Source organism: Macrosteles quadrilineatus, unplaced genomic scaffold (genome assembly GCF_028750875.1).
Source record: "Macrosteles quadrilineatus isolate MER2022 unplaced genomic scaffold, UCM_ALF_1.0 Scaffold_1__1_contigs__length_201487025, whole genome shotgun sequence".
Taxonomy (NCBI): Eukaryota; Metazoa; Arthropoda; class Insecta; order Hemiptera; family Cicadellidae; genus Macrosteles; species Macrosteles quadrilineatus.
Window position 1 is genome coordinate 103,228,508 of NW_026542594.1, and position 27,963 is coordinate 103,256,470.

Here is a 27,963-nt window from a genome sequence, read left to right on the forward strand (position 1 = left end):
AAAATTCAGTCCATTGTTCATCCTTCAAAACGTTTACAAAACTATCCATTTTTTTAAAACTATAATTTCTTTTAAGGTTGGACTGATTTTTATCTTTGGTTCCAATTTCCTCTAAAATAAAGAAATAAATAATAATTCAAAATAAAGATAATCTAAACATAAACACTGTGTTAAGTGGTCAGATAAACTATTCTCTAAAACTATTGCAAGTTTTAGGGCAGAAATAAATTAGTGAAAATATTGTCAAGACAGGAACCAGAAACATTAGTAATTTGAGTTGGAACATATAAATCTCCAAAAAAATTAAAGGAACGTCAAATTGATAACAATTCTTCTGTATTTGGGTTTAAATATTCACATAGCGATGGCGTCCCCATCTTAAATAATTGATAACTGATAGTTTAGCCCCTGTAACCCCCTCCCAACCCTTGGAACCACCACTGTGTCCTTGCGGGGTTAAAAGGGGGCCGTGGTCCTTGTGTATGTATCTGTTATTGTCAAATGGTGTATAATTGTTGATGGAAATAGATGAGTTTATTATGCTGATACTTACCGGTATTACATACCCATATACCCATATGTTAATAGTCTACAATGTCAATAGTTAGTAAGGTTATTTGGGATAAATCTCTACGTCTTACATGTTAGAGACTAAGTATAATTTTGTTCGCTTATAGTCAATTGTAAAATGTATAGACATAATAATTGAGAAAGGATAATCGTTTTTGTGTTGGCAACATTGCCGACATTGCCGTTGAGTTGAGGTTGGTTGTGTGATGTGAATGTGATTCGTGATTGAGAATTGTGATTGTGAATTGTGGTGATTCACGACGACTCAGCAGACGTCAAGTCAAAACTGTCAAGTAATTTACATTTTCCATTTTATTGTCTTTAAATTTTTAAAGCGTTGTTATTTTAATTTGGTTTACATTTTGAAGGTCATTCAGAGGTAACTATTCTAATAATTGGTCATTTCAGTTGCTTAATTGTCAATATTGTCATAGGCCCTACAGACTATTAGTTTTGAAAAGTTTCATGTCTAGCCAACACTAGGCCCTACCCAGCGACTTCCAAGGTTTTTGATTATGTTATTATTTTGTAGATTGACAGAATCTCTTAACTTAGTCTTATATCAACCTCTAAAAGATTTAAAAAATTAAGGATACTACACATGTCTCATTGTGTAGCCTACGTACACAATGAATGAATCTGCCTGTGATGTGAACGTAGTAAAAAGGGTATCTACGTGAAGTTCAGTTAAACTGCTTTAAGCTAACTTATGTCTTTTATTATTAATCTATTTTGTTCAATATATGTTAAACTTACTAAAAACCCTTACATAATTGAAGTTGTTTTGGCTCAACCTTAATATCCCCGAATCTATCATAAGCTAAGTTAGCCTAGGTCTAGACCTTTTTACAAACTAACCTAAACTTTAGGCCTAACTTAAATCGTGACTTACCAAAAACGACCCACATTTTCTCTATAGCTTAATTTATGACCACCTAATTGATAATCATGTAACTTTACATCCCGATGCTTTTGATATCATAATAACAATTAAGCTTAGGCCTACCGCACAGAGACTTTGTCAGCCAACTGTCTAGCTGGAGTCGGGTGGACAATCAAAAAGTCGTCAAGACTGTTTGGTCGATGACTGTGGGTGCCACAACTGTTTAGTCGTCTTTCGAGTGTCAAAAGGATGACAGAAACCGCTGTCATATGTGCGTTACTGATCAGATTTCGTACAAGAAAACGTAAAAGATATTAAGTACTGGGTGCATCCAATTTTTAGTCAGAGAACCTTGAGAGACCAGTTGTTCCTCTTATACTCGGATTTGAGGAAATATCTGGACAAATTTTTCATTTAGGCTTACTCACAAATGAGTAGGGGCCTACCAGTACGGTATCTATTGATAGTTTTCAATATTTAATTTTATTATCATATCTGAATACTCCTTCAAAGACTTTTTTATAAAGAGGGGCTGTGCCTCTAAGTCATCAATAAGTTTATCATCTTTTTTGTCTAGCAAAACATTTGCACTTGTCATAGCCATAACACACTTTATTGACTGCGTAGCGCACACACAACAAAACTCCGTCAAACGGACAGACTTTTAGTCGTCAGTGTGCACGTTCAAACTTGTCTCTATGCCTTTATCAATACGACACGACAATTGAGTCGGGGAGCAGTCAGCGGGAAAATCGGTCAGCCCCGAAATGCCCTGACTGTCTTTTGACAGTCTGCCGCAAAAATAAAAAGAATCTATTTACGTTATGAACCTAACTTAACCTATTTAACTCAACACTATGTTTCAATAAAGAACATATTGCAACAAATTAACATTTAAATAACTAGTGTCCCTGTTGCTCGAATTCGAGCAATTGCTAAGTAGCCTATTACCTAGCCGACGTGGCGACGTCCTGTAATCCAGCTACTAGGAGGTTGTGGATATTTAATGGCATGCACTGTGGATATATTGAGGAATTGCTAATTATTACAGGCGTTATTTTAAAACAAATAACAGTCAAAATTTCTGATGACTTTAAAAGATTCAACTCGAAGATTATAGTAATAGGTACTGAAGATGTACTTAACAGATCGATATAATCAAAATTTCTTGTAAATAGGCCTATCTTATCATTTTTCATAAGCTGATCTTTTTTTTAGTTTTATACAAATAGCCTTACTCATAGCCGCATTAGGTTGTCCATAATAATGATTATAAATAAAAAAAAACATCATTTCTATTTCTTCTCCTTGGTGGTGTTCTATGACTTTCCTATGTTTCCACAGTTTGCAAATTGGCTCTTTCAATGATTAAAGAAATGCAGCACAGTCTTAATTCAATTTACTTTTTAGTAGGCCTACATCAATTTATCTAGGCTCTCTCGCTTTGTTCCATTGTAATATTTACGCCAACCCAAATTCAAATTGTAAATATTTCAATTCAACCAAGTCAGTAAATGTTTTAGCAATCTGTTAAATTAGGAAACTTATTGACTGTTTACAATTAAAATATGTTCCTCTCACTTTTAATTTCTGACAACAGCTGCTGGAGTTTCATAACAATGTTTCTTTCCCCATGTTAATCTTTTGGAGAAATACAAAACTTTAAAGGGCCCTAGGGACTCACTCTCTAATTATTTCCGCAAAAAGAAAGTTTCCTGCACAACTTCGCGTTACGCTCTTTCCAATGACTTCAAAAACATGTCAATCGGTTTAGTAGTTTCAGAGGAGTAATTGTCACAAAAAACCTGCTTGCGTATTAAATAAGTACTAGTGTCCCTGTTGGTTGCTCAAATTCAAGCAATTGCTAAGTATTACAGGCGTTATTGTAAAACGAATAACAGTCATGATTTCTGATGACTTCAAAATATTCGACTCAAAGATTATGGAAATACTCAAAATGTACCTCTAACAGATCAATATTTAATCAACATTTCTTGTAAATATCTTATCATTTTCAAAAGCTGATCTTGTTTTTTAGTGTTTTCTACAAATAGCCTTAATTTGCTACCGATGAAGCCGCAAGACCATATAAAGAGGAGGCCCAGTTCAAGAATAAAAGCCAACTTCATTTTAAGTATATTCCACTACACCTAATATTCCGTAGAGAGATTATATTGACAACTTTATGTAGGTAATTGATAAGGCCAAGACAACTAACTGACATCCCCCATGTCAATGAATTCCAGCTTTAACAGTAACCCCACAACCAATTTCTCAAAACTATGATAGAGGGTTGCTCATTGGCACAGAAGTACGATATGAACTGACCTGACGTGACAAAGGAAAAATCAAACTTACATTCAAACGGATATACCTCCCTTTGAAGTTAGAACGTGTCTTCCCAACAAACAGATATTTTTTTAAAATAAAATCATAGATTAATCTGCATTACACTGATGAAATCACGAAAGTACTTATTTAACAGAATAAGGTTCACACAGAAAAACAATTTTAAGATAACTCATTTGAATGAAAGGGGAATCACAAATAAAATTGAACAAATCGAACATTTTTTAGAATCAGAAAACCCAGATTTATTTCTTATTAATGAACATGGTCTAGACCAAAATAGCCTATCAGAATAATTAAGAATAGAAAACTTTGAATTTATTGCTGGTTATGGCAGAGAGTATAAAAATATGGGTGGTGTAGCAATTTTCAAAAATAAAAATTCCATAAAACTCGATAGCCTTAAGTCCACAGACATAGGAATAACTTTTTCAAAAGAAACAATTTTTGAGTGTGCTGAAATAAGTTTTTCTGTGAGAAATAAACAGTTTGTAGTAGCTTCCATGTACAGGTCTCCATACAGCAGCAACCTTGATGAATACTTTAGCAAATTAAATGAATATCTACTTAAACTGAACATTAAGAATAAATATATAGTAATAGGCTCAGATTTCAATATCGACTTGATCAAGGATGACAACACTTACCACAGATTTGCAACTCTGATTAAAAGTTTTGATATGAAACCAAACATTTTTGAACCAACTAGAATTACAGACACAACCAGCACATGCATAGACAATTTTTTAACCAACTTTGAAATATTATCAGCAGCAGTAAAAGAACCCCATATTTCAGACCACTGTGCTATCTCAATAGAAATAAGCCTACCTGAAATTATCTCAAACCAAAATAGTATCTCAAACCAAAATAAAACCTTAGAAAAAAGAATAATTACTGATGAAAATCTTCATGAACTTAAAATAAGGCTACAGTCAGAGGACTGGAACTCAGTATATGATGCTCCTGATATTAATACCAAACGAGAGCACGCCCCGTGGTCGAAAAATCGACCAAAAGTATGTTTTGTGCAAACTTCTCTATTTTCACCCCACACTGTAAATAAAACATGTGATTGGAATGTCTTCCATTTGTTTTGATTTTCTGTTTATATTTTGTTGTTATTTCGTCATCACCATAGCAACCCATAAAACCCATGTTAATTTTTTAAAATTTCAAATTCATTTTTTGTGCTTATTTTTGAGCCTATTTTAATTTATAAAGGGATTCTGCACACCTACAGGAAAATAGCTTTCTAACGGTATGCGTAGATTTTCCCTACGATACACACGAGCTGAGAAAAAAGGTTTTAAAGAAACATGCTTGCCTATTAATATATAGATAGATATGATAGCTTTATAGAAACATTCAAATATTATTTTGATATCAGCTGCCCGAATAAAAAAACAAAACTTAATCTTAGTCGCAAAGGAAAAAACAAATGGATGAACAATGAGATAATAGCTGCTAAGGAAAAAATGTTCCAACAATACTCTGTATGGAGGCTGACAGGAATGATATCTGACAAAGGATTATACCTAAAGCTTAAAGATAAATATAAAAACAAAATACAGGAAAGTAAAATAAAATGGGCACACGATTGCATATCCAGCTCAAAAAATAAATCTAAAGACTCTTGGAAGATTATAAACAGCATTAGGCCAAAAGAAAATTCAGACTGTAATAATATTATACTGAATATTGACGGTAACAAAATAGAAAATCCTATAGAAGTGTGTGAAACCCTAAATGACTATTTTGTTAATGTTTCGAAGCTTGTTAACAAGGATCAGGAAACCCATGCCTTATCTGGTTTTAGGAGGAATGGCACTGCTGAACTTGGACAATTTCATTTGATTACATCTGCTTACCTTCTGGATTTGTTCTCAAAGCTACCATCTAAACACTCTAGTGGTGTAGATGGAATCAGTATGCATGTCCTAAAATATTGTAGGGAGGAAGTGGCAGTTCCTCTTACCCACATTGTCAATTTTTCACTGACATCTGGAATTTTCCCTCAGAATTGCAAAATTGCAAAAATAAAACCAATTTTCAAAAAGTCAGACAGAACTGATCCGGGGAATTATCGCCCAATCTCTCTCCTACCAGTCGTTTCAAAATTGATTGAGAAAGTTGTTTCGGAGCAACTTAGCAACTTCTTGGAAAAAAATAACATATTGTGTGACAGACAATATGGTTTTAGACGCAACAAATCAACAAAATTGGCACTCATTGATTTCATCAACAGCAGTATAGACGCAATGGAGGCTGGAGAGACGGTAGTTGGTTGTTTTGCTGATCTCTCCAAAGCCTTCGATTGTGTCGAACCTGCGATTCTATTGGAAAAATTGGCATCAATCGGAATCTCAGGACTTGCGCTGAAGTGGCTCACATCCTATATGAGCAACCGATTCCAAGTCACTGAGATTCAAAAAAACTCAAATTCAAAAACTGAAAGAATTTCATCAACAAAAAAATTGATCTCCAATGGCGTCCCCCAGGGATCTGTCCTTGGACCTCTCCTTTTCTTGGTCTACATCAACAACATCACAGATACTGTTCCGCAGGACAGCGTCTACCTCTTTGCGGATGATACAACGTTGTTCGTAAGGGGAACTGACGACGCGGCCCTGGAGGCAGAATCTAATCAAAGAGCAAATGATTTGGCTGACTTTTTTTCCTCAAACAAACTCAAATTAAATTCACAAAAAACAGGATACATGTGTATCCAAACTGCAAAAAGACAAAATTTAAAAAATAATAGGACTCCGAACCTATTAATTGGAGAGGATCAAATTCAAATTTCAAAAACTGCCGACTTTTTGGGGGTGAGATTGGACGATAAATTGAGCTGGGATGCAGGGAAACCTGGCTCTCTCTAAACTTGTGTATTTTGGCCTAATAGAACAGCACATTTTGTATTCAATCATTCTATGGGGAGCTGTTAAGAAGAATATTGACCAGATCTTTGTTTGGCAGAATATGGCAGTAAGAGCAATCTTGGGCATGCCGCCTCGGACCAGCTGCAAAAATGTTTATAAAGAACTTGGCTTTCTCACAGTCCCTTCACTTTATATCTATGAATCAGTTTGCTATATAAAATCACAGAACATTAAACCAACTTTTACAAATCACACTTACAACACACGAACAAAGGGCACACATGCAGTCCAACATAAACTCACAAAATTTGAACACAAACCAGATTACATGGGAATGAAATTGTACCAGGCCCTACCGAAAAAATTACTTGAAATTCAGAGCTTAACAAAATTCAAATCAGAATTAAAAAAATATCTAGTAGAGTTAAGTTTAGAGGACATAGACAGTTACCTAGACGGTGACAAAAATTAGTATTAAGCTGGTTATTCTTTGTATTAACCCTGACCTGTCCAATTCCTTAAGGCAAAGGACTACGGACGGAGAGATCATGTATCATGTATGTATGTAAGAGTCAGACCTACGGTACCGTAACTTACGGGAGTTTGGTCCTATACCACCAGAAAGGTTCCCAAAAGTTAAACTTTTTTCCTTTTTAAAAACCTAAAAATTTTGAATTTTCCCACATGGTAACTTATTTTTAATATTAATACCTAGGCCAAGTTATTTCAAGTAGGTTAGCCTAACTGAATTTTGGCTTGAGAACTTAAACCATTCCCAAAGGTACTTTTAACTTAGGGCACCTACAGACTTGAAATTATGTAAAAATGTTGGAAGTGATTCCAAATTATCAAGAAAATTTCCAAACATGACACTTTAAATTTCAACTCCCTCAAAAGTTAAAAATGGCAGATGGATAAAAAACACCAAAACACTTTTTTTGAACGGTTAAGTCCGATTAAATATGGACACCATCACTAGCCTTTGATGATAGTTTTTGAAGAACTACAACTTTTATCCTTATTAATTTTTGTATATAGTATCTCCCGTCCTTAATCGCTAAATTAGTAACTTAAGTGATCAAAATTGAAATCTTAAATTCATCTCCTATTTCCAGTGATTTTGACTGCTCTGGGTAGGCCTACATGATATGAGCGGTCTTTGAGAAAAAAAAAAAAAAAAAAACATAGCCTAAATGCATTGAAAATGCCTGCCCCTCATTGTAACAATGGAGGGCCTATTGATATTGACACATTAAAAAAATTGTCATTTTCTTTTTCAACATACTCTTCCCGAAGTTACATAGCCTACAATCAATGTCTCATGTTGGCAAACATATGTAAAACTGATTCCTTCTTAAATTGTTAGGAACTTGTTTTGAAACTGTGCTAGGTACAGTAGGTGTGATGCATTTTTTCGCCTTGACCCTGATTCTCATTTTAAGTCCCTCGTCCCTTAGCAATTTGTCACTCTTTTAAAAATGATTAGAGGTGAGACTGTATTAATGTTATAAATTGACTCCAGGAAGTATTTCTGGTGTTTCATTTGGTCAGTGTGTATCCAAAAATAGCAAAATTTTTCAGTTCCAATGATTTCAATCCCCGCCCTTGATCTCAAAAGGGGCCTATGATAATGATTACATTCCTTTCTCTAATCCTTGTGATTTTTACCATATTACTATCAATAATTACTGCATAGTGTAAATGCATGTACGAGGTATAAATTTAACTCGTAGGTATCTCTCAATTTAACATGTTTTTTAATAGGAACCAGAATCATAATTAGGTGTGCGTTAGTTTTGAAGATATTCGCTCGAGGTATTCGCAGAACCCTTTGTTTACCAAACCCCTTTAAATATTTTCTATCACTCTACATTTAAGTCCAATTTTCAGTAGAACCTCTATTAACTGCCACCCTCGGGTCGAGACCGGGAGTGTGACGGAAGCGAATAGACGGATAACCGAATACAGAACTGTTATTTTGTTCATGTTGTACTTGTTCAATGACGTACAGTGAAATAAAATCACATTAAAAATAATCTATAGACATCCCAAGAATAAAACAACCTGCACAGAAACAAAAAGATCACGTGGTTCGCACCGGTAGGTGTGGCATACCCTTCAAACCTGGGTGGCTCGAAATGGCCCAGGGTTCTTTTGTTTCTGGTATGTCTATAAGTACGGTACTGTTATCGGGGTGACGGATAACAGAGAATGTCAGTATAAGGGTGACGGTTACTCGAGGTTATACTGTTAGATTTAGATAACATTTGATTTATAGAGGGTGTTTCGGTAAAGCGTAGCGGGCTGTGCAGATTCAGATTCTACATGAAAAAATAAGTGGAAAATATAGAATAACTTTTTTCGATTTCGGATTAGTTTGGCCGTAATCCGCCATTTTGTATTTTTTTGAAAATAATTAATAACTCAAAAACTCTTTGACATATTTTTATGAAACTTGGTATAAACTTTTAGGCTACAAGTATAAACATTCTCCGAAAATATCTTTGATCAGTTTCATCAAATTTCAAAATGGCGGCCATTTAAAGTTTTAAAAGTAAAATTTAATTAAAAACAGCCATTAAAACAAAATTTTAAATGGCCACTATTTTGAAATTTGATGAGCCTGATCAAAGATATTTTCAGAGAATTTTAATATGTGTAGCCTTAAAGTTTATACAAAGTTTCATAAAAATATCTCTAAGGGTTTTTTGAAATATTAATTACTTTCAAAAAAATATAAAATGGCGGATTACGGCTTAACTAAGCCGAAATCGAAAAAAAGTTGTTCTATATTTTCGACTTATTTTTGCATGTAGAATCTGAATATGCATAGCCCGCTCCGCTTTACCGAAAAACCCTGTATATATATACTAGTGTACCTATTGCTCGAATTCGAGCAATTGCGAATCATTACAGGCGTTATTTTAAAACGAATAACGGTCATAATTTCCGATGACTTTATAAAAGTCGACTCAAAGATTATGGAAACACTCACAATGTACACAACAGTTAGATATAATCACAATTGTTTGTAAATTGCTTTTTTCAAAAGCTGATCGTGTTTTAAGAGTTTTCTACAAATGTTTCCCACTCATAGCCACATTAGGTTCCCTATAATAACGATTATAAATGAAGAAAAAAAAAAACATTATTTCTATTTCTTCTAATTCAGTTTTATTTTTAGTAGGCCTATAACAAATTGTCCAGGATTTCTCGCTTTTTTCCATTGTAATATTATACCAACCCAAGTATCATCTACGTACAATCTCCAAGAAGTGGTACAAAAAGGCAGAAACCAACCCATACAATAGACATAAGTTAACTCCATAAGAAATAATTTTAAGAGTACTGTGATATTAGGATTTTTCCACTGATTTGGATTGCACATTATAACATTACAACATTATTTTGCAAAACATGACACGATGCAGAAGGAAATCGATTTTAAAATCAGGAAAAAACCTTTGCAAATACTTAATTTTGACAAATTTAGTAAATCACAATTTAAATATTATCAGGAAAAACCATATCTGGAATAAAAGAATGTACCTAAATTCAAAATTTAAAAATCTTTCCTGGCTCCTAAATAGTAAATCAAAATTGACCATTGCAAACAAATTATTACTATACAAAGTAATCCTGAAGCCAATTTGGACTTATGGAATCCAACTGTGGGGAACATCCAGTATGTCGAACATAAACATCATCCAACGATTTCAGTCAAAAGTTTTAAGGTTCATTCTGCAAGCCCCGTGGTATGTTAATAACAATATCCTTCACAAGGACAGTGGAATTCCTACGGTTGAAGAGGAAATATCCAAATTTAGTGCAAAATATCTAAAGAAACTTGAAAATCACCCTAATCACCTGGCTCTAAACCTCTTGGACAACAGTACCAGTATATACAGGCTAAAAAGGATTCATGTTTTGGATCTAAGCACACGTTTTGTTTGAACAATTTAATTTTCCCTTGTTTATTTACATATTTATTTTTTCATTGAAATATTTTTAAGTTACCGTAGCTCTGTCAATGGACAGAGATTAACTAACGTTTTATTAAAAGTTGTTATTGTATTTGCTAAATGTTCTAAAAATGAACAGATTGTAAATAAAATTGTGAAAAAAAAATATATATTATCAGCTGTTTCATTAAAAAGTAGTGTAAAATGATATGGTCATAATGTAAACAAATCTGCTGAGGGGACTTTAAAGGCCTCTGGGGCAGAGCTCCAAGGGAATTTACCTCGTTTTTCTTTTGATGGCTCATCTACAGACCAAGACCCTTCTTTAGAGACCCCTACCAAGTTTTTATGCCCAGCCGTTTTCTGAAATTAGCTGTGTCAAAAACCTGTTTTCCCCCCATTAGAATAACAAAGGATGGGAATTTAAAGGCCACTGGGGCGGAGCCCCAAGGGAATTTACCATGTTTCTCTTTTGATGGCTCATCTACAGACCAAGCCCTTTCTTTAGACACCTCTACCGAGTTTCTACGCCCAGCCGTTCTCTCAAATTACCTGTCACAAAGAAAAACAGTTTCAAATTAATATATAGATAAATTAAAACGTGACAGGGTTTTTTAATTTCACGATTCTGAATCAACCAATTGACGGATTCTCATGATTTTTGTGTTGGAAGAAAGATAATTTTGAGCAGCTGTACACATTATGCGTGTGTGACACAACTTCAGCATTTGGATGATAATGACATGCAAAGGGTTGACTTATTTATACTATGTGTAATGCTATACTCATTGATACATTCATTTATTAGGTAAGAGGATGACAGACTATTTAAATATAAATTGGTAAAATGTTAGATGTTCTAATTTATTTTTTAAAGCAGTCTTTAAAATGTTATGCTTGTTTTAGTGCAATATAATTTGTTTTAAATAACAGCTGGTTGAATATACAAATATTCATTAGAACTATCAGGTTAGTTTATTATTCTGTGATTTTGCCATTGATTATAGAAAACAAGTAAGATTCTGTAACCACTGATGTAACCACCGTATACAAATCGAGGCTCTGTCCCCAAGTTTTCGAAGGAAAGCTAATGCAAATTATTTTTCTGTTCGACTGTTGGAGGAAAGAATAGGAAAATAACAATGTTTACATGTTTTAGTTCATCTTGGAAGGTTTTTGTTTACAGTAAATGTTTAACCGCTTGAACTTTGCTTGGATTAGAAATGGAAATATTGATCTAACTTAAGTTTTAGTTGAACACTCAATTCCCGTACGTAGGATGGGCCAACAGCTCGATAGATTTAAAGAATACTTTGGTTTGCTGCTCAGGGAAGGTAAACAGTTTTTATCAAATGTTAATAGTTGCCTATGATATCAATATTTTAAAATAAATTTGCCAAATTTGATCAAAATATATCCATAAACAAGCAAACTAGCCTACATCTTTCTTTTTCTCCATTATAATGAACATTTTAAATGTACAGTTTTTGTAATTCTCTCCGTAACCTAATGGTATGGCAATGTTTCTATATACAAAATTGTTTGTTTTTTTTAATCTCTATATGGCTGTAATAAAAATTGGGAATTTCTCTATGTTTTAAAACTATAAATATGAAAAATTCAACTTTTGCAAATTGTAAAACCACATAACATTCCCATGACACAATGTCGCTTGTGAACTCATTCAAGTCCATCTCGCCCTACACGTTCATGCCAAATTTAATCAAAATTGGACCAAAATTACTAGAGTTATCGTTTTTATGGACACACACATATATAATTTCCCATGTAATGTAAAAATTTGAAGCCAAGACAAAATACGAAGTGCAGGACCTTCTCACCAAAGGGTACCAGTTAATTCTATATTGGGTATTCTATAATCTAAAACAAGTGCATGTACGGGCAACAGTTTTTTTCTGTCGGAGGATTTTAGATTTTTTTCTTTAATACGAGGTATTTGGCCACGAGAAATCGATTGGAGTTGGTCACAAGGCTGGGAAAAATCCAGTTTCCATCCTACAGCCCTTGAAAGGGTCGATGTTACTGTCAATACCTTTTTGTAGCTGAAGTTAACAAAAACAGTTGATACAGATTATTTTTACTGTCATAAATTTGATTTACGTGTAAACAAAAAAACTCTATTGGTTTACATACAGATTATACAGGTGATACAGGTTACTGTTAAATGTTTTCATGGTTAATTTACAAGATTAAGAATGAAACGCGGAAGACAATCGAATATAAATAGTCCGAAAGGGAGAGAAGCTACAATCGATCCACAGGAAACAAATTTCACCTCCTCGTCTATACTCGAGCCAGTCCCAACCAGCTCATACCTCTCACCAAATGTCCCAAAACCTTGGCCAAGTATTGCACCGAAGAATAAAAAGAGAGAAATAATTTAAGATATTATGACTGGCAGGCCATGTAAAATAATAAACAGCAGGCCGATCATCTTGAGCAGGAGTGTCGACGATCGCTGCTCAATGTTTGGAAGAACGTCAGTGCACTGCAATACCTCAAACCTCCAAAGTCCCCATGTCAGCGGATTTTGGATATTCACGATTGGAAACGACTGGCCTGTCATGAATGCAAACGACGTTTGTCCAAACTGATCCACGGTCAGAGGGTAGTTCTTTATCATCCAAATTGATCCAGAAATCTGGCAGGTCGAAAATGGGGTCGCTTGAAACATCCAGTTTGATCCGTGATGAATGGGGGATGGCCTCTACTCCCTGTAGCCTACAGGTAGCCTAAAAACACACTATTCCGTAGCATTTCATTATTACTGCCCATTATAAATTCAAAACGTCAAAAAACTATGAGCTTTCAGTTTATATAAGTGTACAGAGTTATGCCGGTTTTTGAATATTAAAGCGAAATGTTATTACTCAAGTCACGGTACTGCAATGAGCCTAATCTAAATGCTACGAAACTGGTGTAATTAGACACACATTACACAGCGATTATATGTTTTTGGTTTGTAATGAAACTATTTTTGTAAATGATAAAATGTGTCTGATCATGATATTGTTTTGAAACGGAAACCTCCAGATTTTACTGTTATGTATGTATGCTCCCTTTATACACTATGCATGCTATGTTACATTGTTTGAACTTTTTTTGCTTTTAACAACAGGCCTGGTTAAAATCTCTTCCTAACAATACTACTTTTCCGCCCTTTCCTTAACCCTTCCCTATGCTTTTGTACCATTCCTAAATACTCTACTTCGTAGTCGCTGTCTTCCCCCATCACGGTAGATTTCAACACTGCATTACCATTCTAACCCAAAAACAGAACACTAAAATCAATAAACAAACAAATACACAATGTTTACATCAGCTGGTATATTTAAAACAGCTTATAGAAACACTGTAACAGTACAGTATTATAGCGTATTAGATAATGACTGGATCTTTAACGGCGTGTGGGACAGAGCAAGGGTAATTTTTGACACTTCTGATATTTTCCCACCGTCCGTGTACCTCAAGCTTTCAAATGTATCCTCAACAGCCATGCTACCCTTTTCCTAGCTCGAGATATTTCGTGGGTCGGACCAATTCACTTACGGAATTAAATATAGTACAATTTAAAGTGTAAAGCAATAGGTAGAGCAAGCATCTTTTTACACATGAAAGTAAATGAAACCTTTCTTTATTTTGCCTTGTTAGCGAATTCCCCTATAGGAAAGTAGTTATTACCGTAGGTGGCATGTTAAGACTTAGGCCCGGGACCGATTTACTTTTTCATTTCGATGTCTCCAGAGGCCAAACACACCATTCGTTCGAATTTTTATATGTGTATTTGTGTGTCTCCATAAAAACGATAACTTGAGTAATTTTCGTCTGATTTTGATGAAATTTGGTTTGAAGGTGTAAGCTGGGATAAACTTGAATGAGTTGGCAAACCAGCATAATCAGACCATGGGAACGGGGTTTAACGGGGGGGGGTTATGGGGTAAAAATGATTTTTTTAATTTTTTGCCCTTAAAACACCCAATTTTTTAATTTTTCTCCAGAACTCATTAAAGAGCTTAAAAAAAAAACTTAACTAATAATTTAGTATATCAAAGTGTTTTTGTACGGTTATTGATTGGTTACACAGAGAAAATTCAAAAAATTATTATTATAATAGAGTATATTGTAAAATGTTGTAGTTGACTTGTTTATGGATATATTTTGGTCAAACTTGGCAGATTTATTTATTTTATACTAAGCTATAATATTTTAATAAAAACACCCTTTATTAGTTTCCCTGTAGCAGCAAACCTAGGTACTCGTTAAACATCTATATACTTATTTAATACGCAAGCAGGTTTTTTGTGACAATTACTCAACTCCGAAACTACTGAACCGATTGACATGTTTTTGGTGTCGTTGGAAAGAGCGTAACATGAAGTTGTGCAGGAAACTTTCTTTTTAGGGAAATAATTAGAGAGGGAGGCCCTGGAGCCCTTAAAGTTTTGTATTTCCTTATAAGATTAAGATGGGAAACAAAAATTGTTAAGAAAACTCCAGCTGTTGTCAGAAATTAAAAGTGAGAAGAAGAAGTCAATAAGTTTGCTAATTTAACAGTTTGCTACAAACATTTACTGACTTGGTTGAAATGAAATATTTACTATTTGAATTTGGGTTCCTGGTGTAAATATTACAATGGAGAAAGCGAGTGAGCCTGGATAAAGTGATATAGGTACTAAAAAGAAAACGGAATTAGCACTGTGCTTTATCTCTTAGTAATCATTGAATGAGCCGATTTCATTGAACCATAGGAAAGTCATAGAACACCATCAAGGAGAAGAAATAGAAACAATTTTTAGTTTATATTAAGTTTTTATTTTTTTATTTATTATTGTTATTATGGACAACCTAATTCGGCTATGAGTAAGGCTATTTGTAGAAAACAATGTCTTATAGAAAACACTAAAAACAAGATTATACCAGCTTTTGAAAAATGATAAGATATTTACATGAAATGTTGATTATATCGATCTGTCATGTACATCTTGAGTATTTCCAAAATCTTTGAGTCGAATCTTTTAAATTCATCAGAAATTATGACTGTTATTGGTATTAAAATATTGCCTGTAATACTTAGCAATTGCTCGAACTCGAGCAACAGGGATACTAGTTAATGTTAATTTACCTTATACATTAATTGAAAACCAATCCAGGCAAATAGAAATTTTCTTAGTCGGCAGGTTTGCTGCAGGATATTTTGGTTAGTTATAGCTGGCAATTTGTGACAATGCTATCTCTTTCAACAAGCTAGCTAAAAAAAATCATCTCATATCTCAAGTTTCTTGAGAAGCTAAATATTAAAATATTTGCTTGAAAATGATCAGTTACAAGAGTATGCGCACGCTCCTACTTATACCTGACCCCCTACTACAAAGGTACTGGTAACCTTTCATTGTGTTTAAAATTTTAATTTCTTTTTAGCTAAAATGCAGACGTGCCGATTCAAGGCAAGAGACCGCAGCAATGACTGGAAATGTTGTTTCTGTTGTCATGTGCGCACAGGAACCATTTTCTTTGGAATATGGCACTTGGTAAGTTCAATTTTTTTGTCAACAGGTCTTCACGTTTTACCCTAAGCTACTAATAAGTTTTTTTTCACTTGTGTCAAATCTATTTTGTTTGGACTGTGATGAATAATTTGTCTTGAGCGACCATTCCATTTTGTCTGCTCATTTAATAGACTTGAGCTATTAAAAAGCTCACAATATAGATTCCAACAACCATGAAACTAGAGTTGAGCACATGAGCAGAGGCAAGGGACGAGTCTTTGTTAACCAACTATAATATTTAGGCTAGTGATAACAATGTAGGCCTAAGTGTACAGTTGTTTAGTAGTTTTATATTTCTTCACGTTAAATCTATTTCATCTGTCTAGACTGTATATAAATATATTCGTGGCTCAAATACCTGGCCAAGGAGATGGATCTTTCAACTGTCTTGAAGTGACTTATTGAATCAACAACCAGCTGAGAATAGTAGTATCACCATTTGTAAAGGCCAATATTTTTTTTGCTAAAAATGATAATTGTAGTCATTTTATGTCTATAAACTAGATTTTATATCAGGGTGCTGCGTAAAGTTGTGAAATCGCGTCGCTCATCCTACACTCTTTGCCATTCATACTTGGCTTAAAATACCTACTTTGTATGGTCGCCATTTCAATAAAAATTATTAAGTATTAAGAAATTAAAGTTCCTATAGTGCAGACAATTTGTAATTGGTACATACAAGAGAAACAATAGTTATTATCCTACAGTCGCCTGACAAATAGGCTTCCTTGCACTGATTACAGTACAGAAAGTTGCTAATTGCTGCATTGACTTAATTTTGTTGCACACAGTTTGTTTTATTATGCACGTAATCCGTGTACGCTTGGAAATAGGTTGGCAACACTTAAAGATTATATGACTACGATCAGCTGGTGCAGTTGTTTCCCATTTAGTTCAATGCTTGGATTTAACAAACTAAAACGTGTTGTTTACTGTTTGAAAGACTAATTATTTATATGCTTCATAATAACTCTAGGAAAAATATAACGCGTAACGCGAGTGCAAATTGCCTTTGCTGCACTCTAGGAACTTTCCACACTCTCCTGTGACTCGTGCTTTAGTCTGCAGGTTTGCTGCAGCAGGGGTATTTTACTCATTAAACAAAGTTAAATTTTAAGATTTTGACAGTATCATTTCATTTTATTTAACTGAGTGACATAAATTGTCGTAAACCAAACCTTAAAAGTAAATGTTGATTTTGTCAGGTTTCACCTATTTTTGATAAATAAAACTGAATATACTTTATTTAAAGTAGTTTTTAGTAAAGATATTTGACTGTTGCAGAATTATTCACTTACAGCCTGACTAAAATAATATTGAATATCTCTAGAAGTTTTGTGTCAGCCATTTCTTAGGAAAACTAAATAGAGCTTTTTCTGATAAGAATAAGCACTTATGGTATTAATACAGTAGTGCCATTGAAACATCATCCTTCCCATGATTTTGTTTACTGTTTATTAATGCAGAACCATGAAATGTTAGTGTTACTGTAGTAGAAAAGATCAGTGATTCAGTGTATGAATGTTTGTGAAATGTAATTACCAAGTTGACAAAGCACGAATACAGATAACATATCTCTGGACTCTCAAGGACAATCCCACTCTGCTTTTTCTTGCACTTTTGTTCCCTTTGTGTACCTATATTAAAAAAAATAAATATAATGTATATAAATATATATACAAGAAAACAAAGACTAACTTTGTCTTGTTAAAGGTTTAATAAAAAATCAGAAATAATATTGTACAAGTCGGTGATTAAAAATATATTTGGCTAGTTGTATGAATTTCATTTAGTATACACCTAAACCTTTTTATGTAAATTGACCTGGTCATGTCTTCATATCTTTAAACGACATTAACGTTTTTGTATAATCTGTGAATAGTAACTTTATATTTAAAAATAAGTTGATTACTGAGTATTGTAGGCCTATTACTATCGTTGAGATCAAATTCAGAAAAGAACTGTCAATTAGCCTATTTTGAGAGTAAGATTTTGTGAAAAAAACTTCTATACAACTGTTTAACAGTTACGTACAAAACAACTGTTGTAGATATCCTTGTACTAAAATAGCCTAAATACGCTAAATTCTAACCATTCTTTAACTGAAAAAATTGGTTGTCCAAAACGGCTTTTCCCCCTTTCTCGCTTAATCAGAGTTTCACTGTAATAAATCTAGTGAGAATGTCTCATGAAATTCTAATAAAATTTATGTATTATTTAGTAATACTGAACTGAAACGTGTTGTCTTGTATGGGTTTTAATGTGGACCTGTATTTGGAGATGCTGCAGGTGTTGGCTCTGTCAGTACTGGCTGTGGTGCTGCGTCACCCTGAGCTGATGAGTTATGACCACAGCAGCGCTGGACCGGAGCCTACACCACTGGCGGAACTGGAGATGATACATGACGAGGGAGGCAACTTGCAGCTCACTCTGGGACAGATCCCGGAGAGGCCCATCTCCATCCAGAACAACAACTTTGCTAGCCGCGCCAGCTACTATCGTGAGTTTGAAGTCTCCTAGGCGTGGAGATGAATATATGTTTAAGACTATAATAATTGAAAATCAAGCCACATATGACTTTAACTGTGCCAGGTGATATATGAAGTACGCAGAGTATATGTAAGCTTGCCATTTTATAAGTTGTGTATTATTCCAGCTTCAAGAACGAATTATTAATAAACTAGTTTACCTTGTGGTTGCCAGATTCTTGAAATGTGTAGATATCTTGCTCGATGTACATTTCGCTACATGTTTAGCATCATCAGGAGCACAGTTTGTCACATTAGTCTATTTAACACAAACACTATTTACAAATATTTACATTTTCGGTCGGATGACGATTTACGGTAAAGTCATAGGAATCCAGCGCGCGAACGCGTGCGCGGACCACGGCGCGGGCCGGAGCCACTACATGTGTCACTATTTGACTGACAACTGGCTTGAGGAGGTATGTTTGGGGAGGTTCGGTCAGGGGATGGGGGTGAGTTTACGATGTTAGAGCTTTCTCTTCTTGGACTGCGACGTTGCCAAGTCTCTGCGCTGTTGCCACATTGATCTTCTAGATGGTTTATAAGTTTGAAAATTATTGAATTGTTGTAATCTTCTTTTTTGTTTAACAGGGTGTCTGCATTTGAACTATGGGTATGTTTATATATGTGGTAGCTTTCTTGGACTTTCGCTATTGACTTAGAATTTGTGCGTTTGAGGATTGTTAATGATTCTGGAAATGAGATGTGGTGGTTCTGATTACTTTTCAGGTGTTTGGCGACTAATGATTCTGGATTGGCGTGGTGGCTGGCACTATGTTCTTTGAATCGCTGTTTAAATGATCTGTTAGTATAAACCAATGTATTCTTTTTGACATGGTGGTGCACATGTTATTTTATATACGCCTCTTTCTTGTTCTATTGGGATGTCAGTTTTCTCAGCTATTCTGTAGTTTGGGACGGGATTTGTTTTTACTATGTATGCAGGTTTATATCCTGCATCGTTGAAGACTTAACAGAGAAAATTGGAAAAGTCTTCAACAATGCAGGATATAAACCTGCATACAGAGTAAAAACAAATCCCGTCCCAAACTACAGAATAGCTGAGAAAACTGACATCCCAATAGAACAAGAAAGAGGCGTATATAAAATAACATGTGCACCACCATGTCAAAAAGAATACATTGGTTTATACTAACAGATCATTTAAACAGCGATTCAAAGAACATAGTGCCAGCCACCACGCCAATCCAGAATCATTAGTCGCCAAACACCTGAAAAGTAATCAGAACCACCACATCTCATTTCCAGAATCATTAACAATCCTCAAACGCACAAATTCTAAGTCAATAGCGAAAGTCCAAGAAAGCTACCACATATATAAACATACCCATAGTTCAAATGCAGACACCCTGTTAAACAAAAAAGAAGATTACAACAATTCAATAATTTTCAAACTTATAAACCATCTAGAAGATCAATGTGGCAACAGCGCAGAGACTTGGCAACGTCGCAGTCCAAGAAGAGAAAGCTCTAACATCGTAAACTCACCCCCATCCCCTGACCGAACCTCCCCAAACATACCTCCTCAAGCCAGTTGTCAGTCAAATAGTGACACATGTAGTGGCTCCGGCCCGCGCCGTGGTCCGCGCACGCGTTCGCGCGCTGGATTCCTATGACTTTACCGTAAATCGTCATCCGACCGAAAATGTAAATATTTGTAAATAGTGTTTGTGTTAAATAGACTAATGTGACAAACTGTGCTCCTGATGATGCTACACATGTAGCGAAATGTACATCGAGCAAGATATCTACACATTTCAAGAATCTGGCAACCACAAGGTAAACTTGCCATTTTCTTGTAGCCAGCAGACTCTAGTATCAAGCATTCACTTGCAGATAAGGTTCCATCTCACCCAATGCTCAATGAGTTTGGAAACGAGAAATTCTCTTTACTCATTTCTGGAAACCTGACCAAAAAAGGTTTCATGCTTCAATCTCAGATAAGATTGTATAGGGTTATAGGCTTCTTATAAACATATGATAGGTAAAGCTAAACGTAAACAAGTTTCAGAAGCATTGTTTTAATCTGTAATAGAAGTTAATATTTTTTGTCAACAAGAAAATCTTTTGATTATCTTATTTATTTCATTATTTTATTTAATATCCTATTTTAATATTTGAAACTAATTTTTTATAGGTTAGTTACATCTTAGTTGCACATAACACTTTGTGTCCCTTATGAAGTTTAAGAGCCTTACCTTAAAACTTTTAAACACGCTAAGTTTAATAGGTCAGCAAAGGCACTCTCACAATTAAGCTCGTTTTAGGAATAGCCTATTAAAAGTTTTAGTAGAATTCATTACATAACAAAAATAATATTTTCATAAGCAATTTATTTTAGGCGACGTGAATACGTGTGTGATATTCACATTTTGCACCTTCATGATCACTCTGCTAATGGTCTATGGAGCAATCAAGGGGAAGCCTGTGTATCTGCTCCCATTCTTCTGTCTCCAAGTCTTTGATTTCTGTCTCTCCAGGTAAAATATTTATATATACCACTATATCTAAAATGTTATACACCTTATCAATAAAATGACTTAACAATTTCTGGCACACATTTTTTGTGTGTATGGTTTCAGTTGAGTCTCTGTCAATCCTAAATATTTAGGACCAGATACAGTTGTACTATAGTGTCATATAATTTTTTTAATTAAAAAAAGCATTAAGTCTTTCAAGGGGATGCATGGTTCGTTAGTTGGTAAAATTGTCAGTGTTATACTGTAATTGTGACACTAAATATGTTGATGGTGTCTGCTCTCTAAAAATTTTGGGAAAACCAGGAACCCTACAGGAATTTTATATTTACCATGAAATATTCTGGAAAACTGCAGGAACTGAGCCAACCCTCCAGGAATCCTAAATATGACAGTAAATTCAGTAGAGCGTCGGATTTAAACAAATTTTCAAAGCCTGGTCATATGAGTCTTCGGATAACCAAAAGACGGATTACGGGGGTAGCCGCGATCGCGAATGACGATCGAGCGGTGACGTCGAGACTGCTAGATATGTTCACAGATGTTGCAGCGGTCACTGGAGACAATTACCGGCGTCACCAAGACCGCTAGATATGCTCAAGGGTGTTGCCACGGTCGCAGGAGACGTTTACTGGTGTTGTCGAGACCGCTAGATATGCTCACCAGTGTTGATGTGATTGTGGGAGACGATTACTGGTGTCGCAAAGACCACTAAATATGCTCACGGGTGTTGCCGCAGTATAAGGAAACGGTTACTGGTGTTGCCAAGATTGCAATATAAACTACCGAGTGTTGCTGCAATAGCAGTAGACATTTACTGGTGTCGTTAAAACTGCTAGATATGCTCACCGGTACCGGTTGATGTGATCACGGGAGACGATTACCACATCCCAAGACCGCAAGTAATGCTTACGGTTGTTGCCGTGGTTGCAGTAGACGATTTAAGGTGCGCAAAAAATGGGCTCACGGTTGTTGCCGCAGTCGTGGGAGACAATCACCGTTGTTGCGGAGACTTTATTTTTTTTTTTAAGGAAGAGGAGGGAAAATGCTTTTACGCACACAGGTAGCCAGCTTGTAGTGTGAGACTCCTGAATTTATCACAGACTACTCACTAAAATTACATTAAAGCCTAAAGGAATGTAGAAATATTGAGAAAATTCTAATCAGTGTGAAGAAAGTTAAAAAAATTTTATTTCCAAAACGAAATCAGATGTTTCAAGAGAGTAGAAGTTATCACATTGCAGCTCCAGTCCCAAAGATACCTGACATAATGAAGAAAATGAAGAATACAAGAGTAAATTGAAGATTTTCCACCTTGAACACAGCTAAAAGAACGGTCTAAACCGAAGAAATTGGCTTGTTATGATGGTCTCAATATGATGATTAATGAAACATTGGTGAAACGGAATAAGAACACCATACACTTATCAAGAAGCAATCAAAAGTCTTCAGTACAAAAAAACAAGCAATAGAGAGTGAGATTACAGCTTTAGAAGAAAACCAAACATAGGAACTATTTAATTTGCCTGAAGGAGTCAAAGCAATTCCTAGCACGTGGGTTTACAGAGTAAAGACAAACCGTAATACAAGTATTGACAAGACTGGTTCTAAAAGGGCTTAACCAACATTATGACTAGGGATGGACGAGATTGGATTTTTAGTTCGAGACGAGACGAGACAAGATTTTTTATTTCTCATAAAATTTCGAGACGAGATCGAGACGGGATTTTCCTTCTCAAACACAACGGGAAATGTACGTTCGGAATTTTTACCTGATTTTGTAACATTGTTAGATAACTATTTTTAATACAAAAATAATGATAATAGGCAAGAATATTTACAATCTTTTATTAAAAAACATCAGCATAACATTTTTTTATTAATCACGCCTAACTTATTAAAAATGCCTACGATTAGGAAACATAGTGATATCAGTTAGGATAGAGTTCAACTTATCCTAAAATAAAATAAATCATAAAATAAAATTTATTAATTTTTATAAAATAGTTACTTGTTTTGACTTTTTTTATAGTAATAAAACATTCCTCACACTGCTAACACTTAACAAAACTTCTCAAATGTTATTAAAATAATTAAAGTAATATTTACATTTGAAGAATTAATTCAATAAGAACGCCTTCGCAAAGGAAACGCAACTACAACACGCTCCTGTATTGCGGGTATTGCATTGACTTTCTGCAGGCGTTTTTAATTTTTTTTTTTTTTTTTTTTTTTTTTTTTATTCTCGTCTCGATAAAAATCTCGGCCAAAAAGAAATCTCGTCTCGTGTAACAAGATTTAAAATTTCCCGAAAATTTCCCGAAATTTCGAGACTTGACCATCCCTAATTATGACACAGATAGACTATAAAAAAACATTTAGCCCAGTAGCAAAAATTAGCAGGATTCTATCAATTTAAGTATTGCTGCAACTTAAAAGTTTGCATTTGATGAAATTTGATGCTTTACTTTCAACTAAATTTTTGTATGGTGAGCTTGAAGAAGTAATTTATATGCAACAACCAGAATTTTGTAGTGACAACACCACCGTACTTAAGTTAAAAATAAGTTTGTATGGACCTAAACAAGCAACTCAATTTCATATTTTGTTGTGGTGTTTCCGGACCAATTGATTGACAAATAAATAAAAGGTTAAAATACCTGCTTGTCGCCTTGTGGTCCAAGTATTGTCCTAGTGGATCATGTACATTTCGGCGCGAGCGCCATCGTCGGATCCGTATAAGAACTGTTTACACTAAACTTCCCTGAAGAGGTGCGTAAGTTGTCCACAACACAAAACACATATAAAAACCGGTCGACCGTTATTTAACATTTTTTACTTTTGCTACGTGTGCACGGGCAGGATATGGAGGCGCGCCAGACGTGTGTCGAGACTCGACTGAAGACGGTAGTTGGTCGTGATCTGACCTTTGTCCTGGTGACGTAGCTAGTGCAGCATTGTTTCGGCTATTATTCATCTGTATTAAGGTTTCAAAAAGAATGTTGGATTGCAGGGTGTTTTTGTCGTTTAACAGGTTGTTTGTTTCAATTTTAGAGGCTCTGTAAATTTCGAACTGTTCCAATGCCGTCATTGTTCGGCCTTTTTGGCAAATATGTAAAGGCTGCAAATTTGTTGTTATATCAGTATAACTATGGTTACTGGCTACCAAATGGTCGGCGAAATTTGATTTTTGAACGATGGTTTTCTTGGGAAGATGTTCTTTAAACCTCTTTACAAAGGGCCTTCCAGTTTGGCCAATGTAAAACTTATCACAGTCATTACAGGTTATTTTATAAACTCCTGTTTTTTGACAAAAATCCTGTGGTGTATTTTTTACGGAAAGGAGATTTTGGAGTTTGTTTGATGTTTTGAAGGCTACAATTTTGCCATGCTTTTTCATCTGGTTTTTCAGTGTATGGGAGAGGTTGGTTCCAAATTCAACTGATACATACTCCATTCGCTCTTTATTGTTATCAGTGCTAGTAATGGCTTTTTTCTTGATTATCTGTTTATTGGTTAAACTATCTATCAATTTAGGGCTGTATCCATTTGAGACGGCGATGTATTTAATTATGTTTATCTCTTTTTCATAATCATCGGGGTTTAGGGGGACGGTGAGCATTCTATGAATGAAACTATTGTATGCTGCTATCTTGTGTTGGAAGGGGTGATGGGAAGTTTCATGAATGGTGGTATCAGTGGCTGTAGGTTTCCTGTAGATGCTGAATACAATCTTATCTTTTGTTTTTGTTAGTGTTAGGTCTAGGAAATTGAGTTTTTCGTTTTCTTCAAATTCTATTGTAAATTTTAGCTGTGGATGAATGTTGTTTAAATAGTTGTTAAAAAGCTGGATTTGTCTATTGTTGCCATTATACATGATGATGATATCGTCAACATATCTATGGTAGAAAATGATACGGTCCTTGTATTTGTTGGTATTGTCTGTCCATAAATGCTGATTCTCCATTTCATTCAGGAATATTTCTGCTAATATTCCTGATAAAGGTGACCCCATGGCGAGCCCTTCTTTCTGTGTAAAATATTCATTATTGAAACTGAAATAATTTTGTTGGAGTACTGTTCTCAGTAAAAGCATCAATTCATTTATTTCATCTTGGTTCAAATTAGAATTTTCGGTCAGATTTTTCTGTAGTATTTTTAGAGTTTCTAGGACGGGTACATTAGTATATAGGCTGGAGATATCTAAAGAGGCAAGAGTGTGTCTGTCATTAGGTTTTATGTCTTTGATTTTATTTACTAGATCCATACTATTTTTTAGGCTGTGGCTATTATTAAATGTGACGTTCATTTTTACAATTTTCTCTAATCTTTTAGCTAGTTTGTAAGCGGGGGCCGGCATGTAGTTTACTAATGGTCTCATAGGCTGTCCGTTTTTATGTAATTTAGGCAAACCTTTCAGAGGTGGGGCATGAGGATTTATGGGTTTAAATTCTCTGATTTCTCTTTCGTTTAATATATATTTGCTGCTTGACAATACTTTATTTATTTCTTTAACATACTTGACTGTGGGATCCTGTGGAAGTTTTTCTATTTGGTTATTACTAATAAACTCATGTACTTTTTTATTATATTCATCTTGGTTCATTATGACGAGTGTGTTGCCTTTATCTGCCTTAGTGATGACTAGATTATTCGTGTTAAGTTTCTGACGAATAGTTTTCAATATTTTAGCCTCTTTGATGTGGAGACTATTGATTTTGGGATGGGTTGGATGTTTTATTAATTTCTTGAGTTTGTTATTTACCATGACTCTTACTGTGTTTTGTTCATTTGTATCACTCAAGGTTTGTATGGTTGCATCTGAGTTGATAATTTCAGAGAAAAGACTCTTGCTGCCATGTTGGGGTAGGTTGTATGTAAGTCCTTTGTTTAAGAGATCCATTTCATCTGAATCAAAAACTATGTTTGTTAGATTGATGGTTCGGGGGTAGAACTTGTGGGAGATTTTATTAATGTCGAAACTGTGTTTAGTATTTAATAGGTTGTCAAGTTTTTTCTTTAAGGTTTTCTTTTTGTTTTGGATAACTATATTTATCTGAGATTCTATTTTTTGTGTTATTTCATTTATTTGAGTTGGATGAACTAGATTTAGCATAGCGATGTGGGATCTGAGCAGTAGTTTGTTGAGCATTGATTTTTTCCTGTACTGTTGTTTTATTTCGTTCTTTAACCAACATTTCTCTGCTGTTGATTTAGCTTTTTTGGCAAATACTGATTTGTTATTTATTTTTCCGTAAAAATAAATAACAAATCAGTATCTGCCAAAAAAGCTAAATCAACAGCAGAGAAATGTTGGTTAAAGAACGAAATAAAACAACAGTACAGGAAAAAATCAATGCTCAACAAACTACTGCTCAGATCCCACATCGCTATGCTAAATCTAGTTCATCCAACTCAAATAAATGAAATAACACAAAAAATAGAATCTCAGATAAATATAGTTATCCAAAACAAAAAGAAAACCTTAAAGAAAAAACTTGACAACCTATTAAATACTAAACACAGTTTCGACATTAATAAAATCTCCCACAAGTTCTACCCCCGAACCATCAATCTAACAAACATAGTTTTTGATTCAGATGAAATGGATCTCTTAAACAAAGGACTTACATACAACCTACCCCAACATGGCAGCAAGAGTCTTTTCTCTGAAATTATCAACTCAGATGCAACCATACAAACCTTGAGTGATACAAATGAACAAAACACAGTAAGAGTCATGGTAAATAACAAACTCAAGAAATTAATAAAACATCCAACCCATCCCAAAATCAATAGTCTCCACATCAAAGAGGCTAAAATATTGAAAACTATTCGTCAGAAACTTAACACGAATAATCTAGTCATCACTAAGGCAGATAAAGGCAACACACTCGTCATAATGAACCAAGATGAATATAATAAAAAAGTACATGAGTTTATTAGTAATAACCAAATAGAAAAACTTCCACAGGATCCCACAGTCAAGTATGTTAAAGAAATAAATAAAGTATTGTCAAGCAGCAAATATATATTAAACGAAAGAGAAATCAGAGAATTTAAACCCATAAATCCTCATGCCCCACCTCTGAAAGGTTTGCCTAAATTACATAAAAACGGACAGCCTATGAGACCATTAGTAAACTACATGCCGGCCCCCGCTTACAAACTAGCTAAAAGATTAGAGAAAATTGTAAAAATGAACGTCACATTTAATAATAGCCACAGCCTAAAAAATAGTATGGATCTAGTAAATAAAATCAAAGACATAAAACCTAATGACAGACACACTCTTGCCTCTTTAGATATCTCCAGCCTATATACTAATGTACCCGTCCTAGAAACTCTAAAAATACTACAGAAAAATCTGACCGAAAATTCTAATTTGAACCAAGATGAAATAAATGAATTGATGCTTTTACTGAGAACAGTACTCCAACAAAATTATTTCAGTTTCAATAATGAATATTTTACACAGAAAGAAGGGCTCGCCATGGGGTCACCTTTATCAGGAATATTAGCAGAAATATTCCTGAATGAAATGGAGAATCAGCATTTATGGACAGACAATACCAACAAATACAAGGACCGTATCATTTTCTACCATAGATATGTTGACGATATCATCATCATGTATAATGGCAACAATAGACAAATCCAGCTTTTTAACAACTATTTAAACAACATTCATCCACAGCTAAAATTTACAATAGAATTTGAAGAA

The 27,963-nt window shown here is 34.6% G+C and overlaps 1 protein-coding gene across 4 annotated transcripts in view; it reads left to right on the top strand.

Moving 5' to 3' along the window:
• The first annotated feature begins 747 nt into the window (after window positions 1–747).
• Window positions 748–27,963, top strand: part of LOC129001844 (lysosomal-associated transmembrane protein 4A) — a 38,942-nt gene continuing 11,726 nt past the window's right edge. Inside the window, exons 1-4 of one of the 4 annotated variants that reach the window (XM_054429385.1) lie at window positions 748–863; window positions 16,086–16,195; window positions 18,494–18,713; window positions 21,104–21,242. In XM_054429385.1, the coding sequence (XP_054285360.1) occupies window positions 16,091–16,195; window positions 18,494–18,713; window positions 21,104–21,242 (464 nt within the window). In that variant the 5' untranslated portion in view covers window positions 748–863; window positions 16,086–16,090. The other 3 variants (XM_054429331.1, XM_054429537.1, XM_054429457.1) reach the window with 3 other exon arrangements.